This window comes from Populus nigra, chromosome 7 (assembly GCF_951802175.1).
Source record: "Populus nigra chromosome 7, ddPopNigr1.1, whole genome shotgun sequence".
NCBI lineage: Eukaryota > Viridiplantae > Streptophyta > Magnoliopsida > Malpighiales > Salicaceae > Populus > Populus nigra.
Window position 1 is genome coordinate 19842411 of NC_084858.1, and position 14908 is coordinate 19857318.

At 33.9% G+C, this 14908-nt stretch overlaps 2 protein-coding genes across 5 annotated transcripts; one reads left to right on the top strand and one right to left on the bottom strand.

Moving 5' to 3' along the window:
* The first annotated feature begins 937 nt into the window (after positions 1–937).
* LOC133698750 (uncharacterized) lies at positions 938–5220 on the top strand. Of its 4 annotated transcripts, none has more exons than XM_062121787.1 (3): positions 938–1129; positions 1227–1600; positions 4635–5220. In XM_062121787.1, the coding sequence occupies exons 2-3, from the start codon at positions 1331–1333 to the stop codon at positions 4836–4838; spliced, it is 474 nt and encodes a 157-aa protein (XP_061977771.1). In that variant the 5' UTR covers positions 938–1129; positions 1227–1330; the 3' UTR covers positions 4839–5220. The 4 variants fall into 4 exon arrangements, with proteins under 4 accessions (XP_061977771.1, XP_061977770.1, XP_061977772.1 ...); XM_062121788.1 differs by lacking the exon at positions 938–1129 and having other exon boundaries at positions 1319–1452; positions 1530–1600; XM_062121789.1 differs by lacking the exon at positions 938–1129 and having other exon boundaries at positions 1319–1452; positions 1536–1600.
* Positions 5221–7929: 2709 nt separating this feature from the next.
* Positions 7930–9493, bottom strand: LOC133698742 (uncharacterized). The gene has a single exon (XM_062121775.1). It carries the CDS (start codon positions 9249–9251, stop codon positions 8301–8303), a length of 951 nt encoding a protein of 316 aa, XP_061977759.1. The 5' UTR covers positions 9252–9493; the 3' UTR covers positions 7930–8300.
* Positions 9494–14908: the final 5415 nt, after the last annotated feature.

The following is a 14908-nucleotide window of genomic DNA, read 5'->3' on the forward strand; positions in this document are numbered from 1 at the left end:
CAATTGTGTTATTTTTTCTATTTATTTTTAGATTTTATGTTTTAATTCAAACTTCTATTTTGTTTTCTTTATACTTTTGAATTTATAGTTAATTCCTAATATATATGGGGTTTTTTAGTCTATTTAAATTTCATATAAACCTGTTAGAGAAGACATTCATTATATATTTTATTTTCAAAGAATAAGATTTTAAATTTAGAGTTTATACTTTCAACCCTTTTTACTAATTAAATTGTCTATATTTTTATTTAACTTTTTTTCTCATTAAATTATATGTATTTTCTCGTGTTTCTTTTTGCTGTCATATTAGTTTTTTTATATAACTTCAAATGTTAAAACAATAAATAAAACATTTAATTTCATGCCATTTGGCATGCTCTTTACATGTAGTTCATTTGTGTTTGGAAACGCGGTTGAAATCGCGTTTTTAAAAAATTAAAAATTTTTTTTATTAAAATTTAATATGATTTGTATGTTTTGAATTATTTTGATATACTGATATCAAAAATAATTTTTAAAAAATAAAAAAAATATCTTTAACATATATTTCAATACAATAAATTATTTAAAAAATAATCACTATCAACAAGTTCGCCTCTTGCTTCTTTTTCTTTGTCAGAAAAAATTATGGTATTAAGGCCAACTTCAGCAAATCTGAAAATCACTTTTTGATCGATTTTAGGTAGGCAATTCATATCGAATTCAGATTTCTTGAGAAATTCCTTCGTCCTCCTCTGATTTGAACCTAAAATAACAATCTTGGAACTCGAAAACCTCATGTTGCATTGCCTGTGTAATTTATTTTACTGCTGTAACTCTGCAGACCACCACAAAAAGGACAAGAAACACCCAATGTGAAAGGCCACAGTACCCTTCCAAGTCTTGGTTATATAAACTGAAAAGTCAATTTCAACTACCAAAACAACCATTTCTCCCATTTATATAACACCAAGAGTTAAAAAGCAGACAAAGCTATCCAAATTCCAAAGCTTTCTGTCTTCTCTCTCTAACCCCAGTCACCTCCTGTAAGGAAAAGATAGCCCGCATGCCCCCTCCCTCTCTCTCCCTCTCTCATAGCCTCGCTTTCTTGAAGCCTTGAAATACCAAAGCCTCTAAGCAGTCCATCAAGGTTCATCAAGTTTTGAATTTTGAATTCTTTTTTTGTTTTTTGTTTTTGAGTTAAAAAGCCTGAAGTAGCGCCTTACCTTTTGTTAACACACGATCAGGCATCAATTTCTCTCTCTGTCTCTCTCCCATGAGCAAAGTAATGATAATGAAAGTGAAGTTCACGAGCTAAAGAATTGAACTTGAAAGAAAGGAAATAAACAAAATGGTTGCACATGATGGTGGCTATAATGTTTGGCCACCAGCAGAAGCTCCATTGTTGAATGTGCAAAGAGAGGATCAACACTGGAGACATTTTGACAATTCAGTTAACGCTGTGTCTTTTGGGTTTGTAGCTACTGCCATTCTCATTTCAATGTTCTTGGTTATGGCCATCTTTGAAAGGTTTCTTAGACCCACTTCAGGTACAGGTAGCCAAGGTGATCTCGAGTCTCAAATGGGGTTCAATTCCAAGTTTGGACACCCTTCACCGAAAGTAAGTGATACCCTTTTGTCCTTTATGCTTGCATTTAATGTTTTTGTTTAAGAATTACTTGTTTGATTGGATAATGTGTGGTTTTCTCTAGCTTTCTCAGGGGTAAAAGGTTTCAAATGTTTCATTTTGCAATTTTTTCAAGGGAAATTCTGTTGCTTGCTTTCTTTCTTTTCTTCTTTTGTTTTAGACAGTTTGGATGGTTATTTTGATTTTTGGAAATAGTGATGATTGTTGGTCTGACATAAAGTTTCGCTGCCTAAGTGGTTTCCTTTCATAATTATAGGTTTTTTTTTTCTTGTTTTGGGTTGATTCGTAATTATGCCTGTCAGAGATGGATTTATTGCATTCTGGAGAGTTTTTAGCTTGGTTATTTTTTCTTCTTGATAGCATAACAAAGGAATCTGAACATTAGTTAAGCTTCTAGCCATGTTTACTAACTCCTCATGTTTTTCTCTTCTAATTCCCATCTGAGTTTCGCTACTTGGCTATATTTCTTCTTAAGAATTCCATCACCAAAAGTCCTCATCGTAAGTTATGACAGAGATCTATAATTACATTAGCCATGTAGTCATGTGAAAGTAATCCTGATTACACCTGTGACCCTTCTCTTCCTCTCCCAGGACTGGCCATAGCTTGAATGAATTACATTAGCCATGTAGTCATGTTAAAGTAAGCCTGATTACACCTGTGACCCTTCTCTTCCTCTCCCAGGACTGGCCATAGCTTGAATGAATTACATTAGCCATGCAGCCATGCATCGTATAATGTTTGCATCTTATAGCAAGTTGTAGTAGCTGTCCTTGAATGAATGACTACCTTGATGTCTGAACAGATTTAAGATAGGTTTTGGTTTTACAACCTGAGTGATTAGAGTTTGATCCAAATACAATATTTACTAGCTCTGTAAGGATGCGCTTTGCAGAGGTCATAAAACTGAAGCTGATAAAATTCATTTTTTTCCTCATCTGCATTTTCATTCTTTAGTCAAAATTCATCATTTAGGAACTGTCCTGTCCCCAAATTATGATTGCTGGGGCAATGGCCCATCCAAGAAGTTGTCTATTGAATGAATGGCTGGTCCCAAACCAATGAGTTGCAGGAGGGGAGATGTACTTCTTGTTGTTTAGACCCACCATTGTACATTAGTACATGTTGGTTAATATCAGCCTCAATAGAAATAATCTTTGTGCTGTCCGGTGCTTATGGTCGGAGACAGGTTTTCTGTGGACACGGCCTTGGTTTAATCATCATCTTCTTATGAATTCCCAAATCTATCTGTGTGTCCTACTAGCTTTCTAAGGTCACAAAGTGTCTTACCAGCTTTAAATACCGTAGTTATGTGCATTTATGAAGGGAGATAAACTACCTGAGTTTAGGTTTAAGATTTTTTCTGCAGTGTCCAATGAGGTGTATGCTTGATGCATCACATTTGTGGTCTACCATGTGCCATATCTTTAAAGAAACACACAAGACCCACTTGCATAGCCAACCTTGTTGTTCAATCTTAGGCCTTATGTGGGGCATGGCCTAAAAAAAAGTGGTTTCAACTTTATGAAGTGATAAAAATGCTAACAATCCATTGATTGTAAAACTTTGCATTTTTTATATCGTTATCTATAAGTATATGAAAATCCTAATCAGTTAATCACTTTGATTATTGTCAGTTTGTAAGAGTGCTCATGGGAGCTTTTCTTTGATAAGTCTAAATCAGTTTACTTATTGTGACGTAGTGCTTAAGGGCCCATATTTACACTTCATATCGACTTAGACAGGGTGGTCTTTAAAGTGTTTTCAGATTATCGGTTGGGAGACAGTGCCTTTTTTTTCAGGGTCCAGGGTTAGAAGCTAACAGTTAGTCTTGTTTTGTGGGCTGACGATCCTCATTAAACTCATTTAGCTCCACATCCTCATACAGGATCTTTGAGTTGATGTGATATGCAGACTGCAGTAGGGCCAGTAGAGCATGATGCATGTATTCCAAGGTGTTTTGAAATCCAGAAAATATGTGATTTAGAGCTCAAGTTTGTATCTTCTAGATTAGCAAAGGACAGGTTGCATTAGTTAGAGACCTTAATCAAACCAGTTGCTTGAGAAATTAATTGCATTTCTTCACTAAGAAACAAGTCCCCGTGCGTAGGTTTGTCACTTGGTTACAAAACATAGCTGTTGTGTGGATAAAAGCCATGAATATCTTGCATCTGTTAGCATTACTGTATTGTAGACCATCCTCGTATAAAATTGTTTGTCCCCAGCATGCTCAAATTAAATGGACTCATCTTATAAAAAATGGGCAAAAGTCAAATGCACATGCTAGTTGTTGGGATAATGTTGTTAGTTGTTACCTTATCCAATAAAATATGGACACGAACAATAAAATGGAAGAGTAAGCAGTAATAAAGCACTAGCATGTGCTTGGATTTTCTGAGCATTTAATTTGTTTGTGTCATGTTTTGCCTGTCTTGTTATTTTTATCTTTGCTTCAACCCCCCAAAACTGTATGATCCTAAGTGATTCTGTTTCGTTTAATGCTATGTTGCAAAGTTACAAAATAAGTAATGAGGTTCCTGAACCACCAAATTGGGGATGGAACCTGTCTACATTGCATGTATGGAAACTATGCTTGATGTTAACAGACAAACACTGCTAGCATGTGGAATTCTGTCAACTTGTTCCTTCCTCTGGATATCGGGTGGTTTGAGCATGTTAAGTCTCTGAGGCCTTAATCAGTGAACACTGTTCTCACAGTTGAGTTCTTTGTTGACTCTGCTATTTTCCTAGAAATAGGACACTATGCTCAAATTTTTTTACTGATGAACAAGCTCTATTTGTTCTCAACTTTGATTAGAGACGTTGTTATAGCTGCATCTTATTTTCACTATCTAGCGTCTGTCTTGCGATGCACTTACAACAATGAATGTGGATCCATCTTGTTCACTGGACTGCAGAGTCCTTTTCAAACCCCAGGTTGTTCGTCTTGTGCTAGTTTTGATGAGATTGACTGAATTTGACATCCATTCCTTTTGAATTTGGACAGATGACTGTATATACAAATGGAGTTTCTGTGTTGATGCCTGGAGACAATATTCCTACCTTCATAGCATATCTAGCACCGGTGCCCTGTCCTCCCGAACGAATTTCCTACCTTCATGATCAACAACATATCGATTCATTTCCGATTCCCACTGTGAACCCTGACACAAACTCAAGCTCAAGTTCGATATTATCTCAACAAAACTAGACGTGAAATGCCTATTTAATACCGGAAACAAATAATCGCAAACTTGAGCAAACGTTTGATGGCACACAGACAACGGAGCATTTCGTTCTGGAGTAGAGGTCGCATGCCCTTTGTTTCGTGTGTGTGTATATAATTAGTTTTTAAACGAGTTCACTGGCTTCGGCATATACTCATTTTCGAATCAGCAGAAAGGTTTCCATCGATCCCCAGATTCATCTCGCTTTGTATTTGCACCATTTCCATGTCAGTTTTCTCGGTAGGATTGGATCCTTGAAGATGGATTGTTTCTCCTGTCAAATGGATCGTTCCACTTGTAAAAAAAACATAGAGGAATGTAATTATTCTTGAGTATGGAAAGAAGTTGCAAGGCCTTTGTTACATACGTCAAGGATTCAAATTCTAAGAATTATGATTTTGTCACCACCATAGTTATCAGACTGATTCTTGCAAGCTAGTTGTTCAGGTCAACCTCAGTCTATTAAAAAACAATGTTCTTGCAGGGTTTTTTTTCTTCTAATTTTAGATAAAAACTAGTAAAAAAATCCTTAAAATTCATCTAGTCAGTCTCTCTGGGACATGATATTAGTATTCATCGATCAGGGTCATGTTAAATTCCAAGCCGATAGATCACTGGATTGGCCCATCGGGCCAGTTGTGTTTAATGATTATTGTTTCTTCCTTCTTAATCATGTCAAATAACAATGGAATATTGGGATCGACATGATACGATGTAGGGGGCATGAATCTTGCCAGATAAATTGAGAAAAAGTTGTGTTCATAGCACAGGCGTGACCTTTCTCCTACTTCATGGATATTCTGGTGATAAGAAACCATTCTTCCACTCTTGACACCGTAGCTGAATACCTTTTTCCTCCCAGGGTTTTGTCCACATTCTCCACATTCTTGCAACCTATGAAATAGGTTAGTACAGCTAGATTTAATTTTGTATGAATCAATGGAAAAAAAGAAGAAAAGGCCGAGTCCCCCTCAAATCCCAAACCCCACCACTAATTTCTCAATAATTGGATGGAAGAGTAATACTGTTGAGGAACACAAGAGCACATGCAACTTTAATGTATTGAATTTTGTGGTATAGGGTATTTTTAAAAAATATTTTATTAAATGTATAAAATAATGTTTTATATATATATATATATATATATATATAGCAGTTTATCAAAATCGTTCAACAACATATAAGAAATTATTAATTTAATATTTTTAAAATAAAAAATAATTAAAAAAAAACACTTTAAAAAACATAAATAAACACAATATTTGGGCTCGTTTTAGACCCGCATACTCCAAGAGACACACAAACCGAAGAACAAGCCCAACAAAATTAATCATCAGTTGATGGGCTTTTAGCTTATGGGTTTGTCTCCTAAACTCAAAGGTTAGCAAACAATGAAAAACGCATAGTAAAATTGATTTCAATGCATTATTATTACATTGGTGTTAGATTGAACCAAAACCACTCATAATGTTTCGTGTGGATTGATTTTTGAATTTATTTGTCTTATTATTATTTTTTTTAATTCTTTCTTTTCTTTTCTTTTCTAATAATATATTCAAATAAGAGAAATTTATTTAATGAATAATCTCAAATCTAATCCTTTTTCTTTTCTTTTTTTTACTTTTCGTGTGGACATTTGTATTGTTTATTTTATTTTTATTTTAATTGTGTTATATTATTATTTACTACTTGACAGGATCTTGCAATTTAATTAAAATATTTTACTTGAAATTTTATGATTTTACTATTCGAGTTTATATTACATGTTCCGTGTCGTGTCAAAAAAATATTTTTGACAACCTTGCATATATGTATATAATATTTACCATTCAATACACATATACATATTTTAAACATACATTTATTATTATTTTATTTTTTTACTGAATATTAAATAATAGTTAAATAATAAATAAAATATAAATTTTTAAATTTGTTATTCGATACAAAATAAATATCTATATTAATAGAGAGAAACCATTACGTATTAGCATCCCTACTTAAAAAGTTTGAAAGAAAATAACGGACACATTTGCCCGCTTTCTACGGAAAAACTACTCCACGAGCGGCTTTAATATTAAAAACTTGGACCGCTCATGTAATTCTCGATCCTCGAACTGCTAGAAAATGAAGGGTTTACTTTTCCCACCTCAAATTTTCAATTTCTCACGCAACACAGTTTTATGACTGACTTTTCTTTTCAAACTGTTATTTGTTACCACTTCCTCTCAAAAGCTTACAAATTTTCAATTTCTCACGTAAGGTAATTTTTTTTTGTTTTCAATTAATTATCTTTAATATTTTTAAATTGTTTTAATGTTAAAAAAAAATTAAAAAATATTATTTTAATATTTTTATAATAAAAAACAACTATTAGCTGATCAATAATAAATATAATGTAGATATATAATTTAAATAAGCGCAAATCTTTTTATTTTTATGAAACTTGGGTGCTAAATGGCATACGATCAATCACTCAAAAAGCTAGCTGTTTGAAATAACTTCTTGAATCCATGCAAGGTAAAAAAAAAAAAAAAAAATTAAATTTGAGCTTATTCACTATATAAATTTCTTTTATTTGAATATATTAGTGGATAATTTCAAACAATTAGCTTTTTGAGTAATTGATCACATGCCATTTAGTTCAGTTATAGGAAGTGTGCCAAAACTTGTTAGTGAATGGAGTCTCGCTTGAATTTTCTACCTGGGCATTATTGCTGGTAGTTGTATGAACACACAAATGCCGAGAGAGAAAAGCAGTCATCATTTCTTACTTTAAATGAATCCTTCCTTCTTTTCTTTTTTTGTGAAAATAAAGAAAATAGAGTAACATTATTTTTATGTTTGAAATTACATTTTAAAAGTATATTTAATTTTAAAAAACATCAAATTAATATTTGATTCCCTCTGTCAAGGAACCAAAAGGGAGCCAGGCATGGGACACAGAATATTCAAGATAACAACAAATCTGTCAAAGTGATAGAAAGTTCATTTACTCGATCAAAGTAAAAGGGCCCGATTGTTTTCTAAAAGCAAGTATGAACACAAGAAACAGAGAGCAATTGTGTTCGGAAATGAACAAACAAGCAATGCATGTGCTTTTACTTAGTTTTTTTCAATCTCTTCCACATCAAAACAAAGGGGAAAATCAGAGGCTCTGGAGGGCAAATCTTTGCGTCACTTGTACAGCAAAAGACCACCAATCTTATGGGCAGAGAACTTGGCAAATAAGGCAAGAAAAATGAAGGGAATCAATGGTCATTTAATGGCATTGCACATCCAAGTAGCCTTGACACAATCTCCCCTCGTGACTAGATATATTCACATGACAAAAAGAAATATAAAAGCAACCCAGAAAAACTACTAAAGGCCAGTAAAGTGAACCTAGTGGCGGCTATTATCACCGTGAAACATAACTCCGGCTATCCCGGTGGAATATTCCTCGTTCAAAGAAAGATAAAACATTCAAGAGACACAAGTGGGTTCTCTAGCGACTCGTCATTTGTAGTCCCATTAGCAACATTACAGCTGCTTGGCCACTTAGCCTCCATGCCATTATCCATGCTACCATTACCAACACCCTCATGCGCTTCCTTCCTGATCCGACCTGGGGATTGATTTGTCCTTCTTGTGGACGGGCTTCGACCCATTACAGATCTATTCGTGGCAGGGGACCTGGACCTTCTCGCTGACCCTTCACCCGGGTCTCTCTTTTTCGGCTCTGGTCTCGAGCCCCTCCTAACTCCCGCTTGACCCGAACCCATTTCCCTGCTTTGAACCAACCTAACTGATCCTCCATTGATTGCACCGTTTCTCTTGCTTGGTGACTGTTCTGTTATTCTCCGGGTGGGTGACTTGCCCACGACCCGGTCTTTTCTCGGACCCAGTTCACCTGAAACCCGGTTTCTTGGTGGCAGTGGAGATCTTGACACTCTTTGCTTCACTTCATCATCATCATCATCATAATAATAATCCCTTTTGTCATTGTTGTTTGTTGTTGTTGTTGTCGAAATGCTTTCACTATAGCTCAAGCTGCAAACTTCAGATTCATCGTGTTCGGAGATCTGACCTTGATGATGAACTTCTTCTTTTGAGATTTTCTTGAACTTGTTTTCCTGAATCTTGATCTCATCAAGAAATGCTGGGTCAAAGTGGATACCTTCCTTCTCGTGGACTTCTTGATGCTGTGGGCCATTTTCTTGATGGGGATTCTTTATGGGATTTTTTGGTGGTTTGGGTTTGGGAGTCTCAGAGAGGACTTCTTTTACTGTTTCTTCTTGGTAAAGTGAAGGAGGTGGTGACTTAGTTGGCTTCAAAGATTCAGATCCTACTTGAAAATGTTGCTGCTTTTTAATCTTTGAAGGTTCATTGTTGTCGGTGCTAACACAACACCCCATTATAGATAAATTCAAGAAATGATAGAAAGATTCACATGCTGTTGTTGGGATTAGCTCAAGGATTGGTCAATGGTGAGCTTTGGTTTTCTAGAGGGAAAAAAACACAAGCTGGAACCTGGAGTCCAGTGAGATGGTTTTGGACAAGAGGAGACAGAGGCAAACAAGTGGAGAGCTTGAAGAAGGAGTGTGAACGTGTGTATAAATCCCCTACATCATGGACCATGAGGGTGTAGTATGGTCAATGCAATCTATAATTATTTATTTGGAAGATCCTTTGAACAGTTGCCACTTTTGTTTGGTCTAGTCATGATCTCTTGTTCTTGGATGAGTATGAAACAGTCCCCAACTTATATAGTGACTAGCAAATTAGTCCTTAAAATACTAAGTCTTTACTAATTTATCCCCAACTTTTCATGGCTTGGCATTTTAGTAGTCTATTAACTGTACTTTTAAATCTTCTATATTTTGAATGAAATTTTGTGTTTTTTAGACAGTTAATGATGTTCTTTTTATCAAAAATTAACTTAATGAACTCATTTATTAGCAATTAATTCACTATTTTCAAGAAGCAATTTATGATCTAGTTAAGTTGATTGAGATTTATGTAATTTTGTATTAAAAACACACCTTCTAATCACTTCATAGCCTTCCTCAACGATTTGATGATTTTGTATATATCTAGGTTGTCTTTTTGTTGTTAAAAAGTACTAATGAAACAGAAAAAACAATTGATTGAAATTGCGTTCAAATCAGAAGCTCAGAGGTTCCGGCACAGGGCCAGTCTCTTCTCAACAAAGGGCCACCATGTCTACTATCAATGTAAACAGCCGCAGAAGGAATACAAAGCTGGCAGGAGTTAAATTATTGAGAATCCAAGGCCAGAGATCCACGACTCTGAAAGCAGAAAAAAGAAGAGCAAATTACAGTAAACTTGAGATTTCGGCATTACTAATTTTATACCATCATCATATTATTTCAGCATTATTAATTTTATATCCGAACTTTTTTTTTATTTTTTATCAAACTACCTATATAGTTTGGTGGTATTTCTTAAGATTTGCCAAACAATAAATGCAGACAATGACAGAGTTCACTGTATCTATTACCATTTCCTTACTCAAGTTACTGCGCAAGAACATGCGAGTAAAATGATAACATCACCGGCCTATAATTTGACTGGGGGACCATGGCTGCGTGTATCCATGCAATCTGTATCTATTACCATTTCCTTACTCAAGCTACAGCATCAAGATGATGGTAGTGACTTTTTGAGCCCTGCATGTACCGAGCACAAACACTGAAAGTTACTGTGTCAAGGAGTGCCTCGACGAAACCACTCTCATATCCAGCAGCGAAGCTAGGACATTAGGATCGGGGGGCAAATTGTAAGAAAAAACTTTTAGAAGGGCTAAAAATTAAAGTTTATTAATATTAGAGCTTAAATTTATAATTATTCAAGGGAAACAGGCGAAATAAATTTGCAGGGGCCTGCCATCACCCCTACTCATAGCAGTCTATCTATAAAGACTGTTTTCACACATGAAATAATTACAATGTTTTTTCGTGATCTAAACTTTGAATAACTTTTCGAGCAAAGATATTTTCAAATAGTTAGCCATGATATTTGAATCTATGATTTTATAATCAGTGGTCGATGCAAATAAAATGCAACAAAAAAAACTTTCTAAAATAAATCTAAAAAATTCTTTTAAAATAGGCTCCATAAAAATAATTTTTGAACTCAAGCTTAATATTTTAAACCAAAAATATAATAAAAAGGCTAATGAAAATAAATCCGGGTATGATAGCCCAACACCCAAGAAGCCTTGGCTTAGGTTATCGCTCGAGCCCAACTCCTTAAAGGGCATGGACTCAGGCAAGGTGCATGTCCTATTGGGTGTGCTATCACACCCAATATTCTCATAGGTTTGGGTTTCCACATCCGATCCCAACATGCTGAGGCTTGGGAGTGTGATCCCAAGATCAACATGCTTGAGTCCAGACAGTGCATCTGGATCTATTTCTCAAATCTAATGGGCTCGAGCTCAACACTTACCGATTATTTTTTTAAGATCTTATACGGTTTCTTATTATTTTATACTGATTAAATATATATTACTTTAAATAGAATATAATTCAAAATATTACAAAAATAAAATTAAACTTCAATCAATTTTTTTTTTTAAAGAGCTACAATAGGAACACTAAAAGTTGTGCTAACGTTGTCATGGCCCAAAATAGATATCACGGTTGCATATTGATTTCTAGCCCATTTCATATAATATCCATCGCATATTATTTTATTGCGTTAATAAATTTATTCAGCTGTTTAAGTGGCAAGTAATACCATGGTTATAGTAAATTCACATTTCAGGTAGTGATCAGCGCCATTGTGTTTTTGAAAAAAAAAAGATTTTTTTTTGTGATTCAGATTTTTTTATATATTTTTAAACTGTTTTGATATATTAATGTTAAAAATAAATTTTTTTAAAACATAATAGTATTTTAATGAATCTTTTAATCAAAAATATTTTAAAAAACAATCTTAACCGTAATGGAAAGCATTACCTTAGAGCCTAACTCAGACTAATTTTATATTTGGAGCTGCTTTAACATTAATACAATCAATTTTTTGTAGTCTGAAGACTTAACCAGTACTATGATTGACTAAACCAAACTTTGTCAGAACTTGGTTAGGTTAAAATTAGAGACTTTTTTTTAAAAAAATTAAAATAATGTTTTTTTTGGATAAAAATAATAGCAAAACACTATCTTAGAGTCTAACTTGGACTAATTTTATATTTAAACCTGTTTTAACATTGATACAATCAACCTCTTATGATTTAATGATTTGACCTGTACTATAATTGGCCAAACCAAACTTTCAGAACTTGGTTAGGTTAAAATTAAAGAATTTTTTTAAAAAAATAAAATGATCTTTTTTGAATAAAAATAATAGCAAAACACGAGCCTAACTTAGACTAATTTTATATTTGAACCTTTTTTAATATTGATACAATCAATCTCTTGTGATCTGATGACTTTCTCTGTATTATGATTGACCAAACTAAACTTTATCAAAATTTAATTAGGTTAAAATTAGAGATTAAAAAAAATTAAAATGATATTTTTTAAAATAAAAACAATAGATTCTAGTCAACCAATAATATACGAATTGACCCAATCTCCGGTCCAGGAAATATAAGTAATACTTCTACCTTTCAGCACTGAATAATATAAATTTTCGCCCCCACGTTTGATCCTGGTTTCGGTTCCATGATCCATAATCGAATCGGTGGAGGATGTGTTTATATGGCTATGCATGACACAAGCTATAACTTTCTAGCTTCTTGGATTTAAATCCTCGGAAATTCTCCGAACGTGGATTACTTCTCATTACCGTCGTCAAGACCAGATACGAGAACCACTCTATAGGGGCAGCGAGGGCCTGAAGGCCCACCTCTATTAACCTCTTAGTTTTGGACCAAGAATTGTCTAGTCCTCAGCCTCTGATGCTCTGGGTTTGATCAAAATTCCTACTCCATTTATCTACATGCCGAGAGTTTCCATTTGCAGCGGGAGGAGTTCGGATCTGTCAAGATTATTTCTCCCTCAATCCATTGATGAGTGGGGGCGAGCCAGCTCCCCTTTTCCCTTTTTTCCTCACCTTACTAGTGGAGTGACATTCGACATTTATCCCTCATCTTTTGGGGTGATATTAATTTAATCTTTTGGTGGTGATATTAAGCAAACTGAATATCAAATGATCAGTCATCTCAACACTTTCAAGTTGTCAGTAGATCAATTTTGTTAGCACAAACTAAACAATCTAACCTCGTACATGAATTGCTATCTGGTCCCTATCTGTGCATTTAATAAACTCGTAACATAAGTATCTTGATTGATCAGTAGTTTTTCCTTTCGAAATATTCTGATTAGTTTGGATCCAGCTGCTTGTAAATAATTGCTAAGAAGATTTTGAGATAGTATGTAATTATTCTGTGAAGGAAACTTCACTGTCAAAAACTTGACTGATCTCGAGCATGTTCTTTCCCCATGCCTTTAGCCCTCTTTCGACTAAATAACTCCACCTTTACTTGAGAGGTTCTAGGAGCGGCAACAAGGATTGATTCTCCGAGACAGGGAAATGAATTCGAGGGCTGTACAACTTTTTTTCTTCTTCTTTTTTCATCTTATTCCGTTGTACAATTCAATTATATATAGTTGAGTCAAATTACTAGGAGCTGCAACTATATATAGTTGCATGACAATATGATCACTCCGAGCAGGGATTATATCCCCTCAAGGAGCTTGATATTCACACAATTTAAATCTTAATTTGTACCGCTTTTATGATGGAGTAGCTTGGTGGGAAAATCAGTGCTACAAGTTCTTGAGTTAATTATTTAGCCACCAACCAAGAGTGATTAAATTATGACAAATTATATCTAACCACCGTGTAATTTCTTTATCATTCTTTAATTACGGGAGCATACCATAAGGGGAGGGGAGTATGTGCTAGTCCAAAAATACCGTTTCCTTGTAGTCGAAGAGATCACTCTTTTCCATAATGTTGCTGAAAGCTGTGCTTCAATTATTGATTATAGCTCCCTTTACCAAAGCTTGTTCGAGCTAGCAACGAATACTTGTCTCGAGGAAGAAGAAAAACACTCCTAGCTTGTAGCCCACTGCTTTAGTACTTTCATATCCCTTCTTGAAGCTTCCTTGTTTTCTTGTTTCTATCATTACTTGTTACAGTGTGTATGAAGGCTAGACTTCTGCACCACATTTCCAATCCTTGGTTCTTAAATCTTAAGCTTTTTTTCTAGTTTTCTTGCTTTGATTACTTGTGTACAGTACCATATTTGTGTATGGAAGGCTTGACTTTATGTCACATTTTCACTATAAGTCGGGTCCATTTGGAATATTTATGTACGTGAGTGTCTGGGAGTGCAATAATTTTTGTTTTTTAATATATTTAAAAAATTATGTTTTATTTGAAAAAATATCATATTAATATTTTTTTTTAATTTTTTTTATAAATTTAGTGTTTTGATGTTAAAAATAAAAAAAATAAAAAATATCATCTTGATGTTTTGATGGTCTTATTTGTTTAATTGTAAGAATAACATTGGGTGAGTATTAGATTTTAATAATGCTTTGTTTATACTCACATAAAGTATTAATTTTTTTAATAAATTCTCTATGATATTCATCTCAAGATTCAAACTTAATTAAAACGAGCAAACTTCTTTAATTACAAGGATAATTCTAAGAAGAATTCTTATATATACATATGCTTGCTGGTTGGCAAGGTATTTAGCTCTATAATAGTTAATTAGAATATTGTTACTTGAAACATACGAGTGAAGCCACTATCATCTACTCCCTAGATTGATGCAAAGTATTTTTTTAATTAAAAATATATTTTTTTAGATTTATTTTTTTATTTTTTAACTTCAACGTATTAAAATAAACAAAACGCACCTAAATAAATTAATTTAATATATTTTCAAATAAAAAACAAAAACCACTACAGTAATTAATTAATGATCGGTTGGTGAGTACAATCACAGGAAGAAGTTTTTTCTTTTGGATTTCACTAAGCTCTGTGCTAGAAATGATAGCTATGAACATGCAAAGCAACATAATTAGGT

Excerpts from the sequence above, each read along its gene's own strand:
- LOC133698750 (XM_062121786.1), top strand. The coding sequence starts at position 1,331 with ATGGTTGCACATGATGGTGGCTATAATGTTTGGCCACCAGCAGAAGCT. Across the intron at positions 1,601-4,634 it reads TTGGACACCCTTCACCGAAA|ATGACTGTATATACAAATGG; the intron begins GTAAGTGATACC and ends GAATTTGGACAG.
- LOC133698742 (XM_062121775.1), bottom strand. The coding sequence starts at position 9,251 with ATGGGGTGTTGTGTTAGCACCGACAACAATGAACCTTCAAAGATTAAA.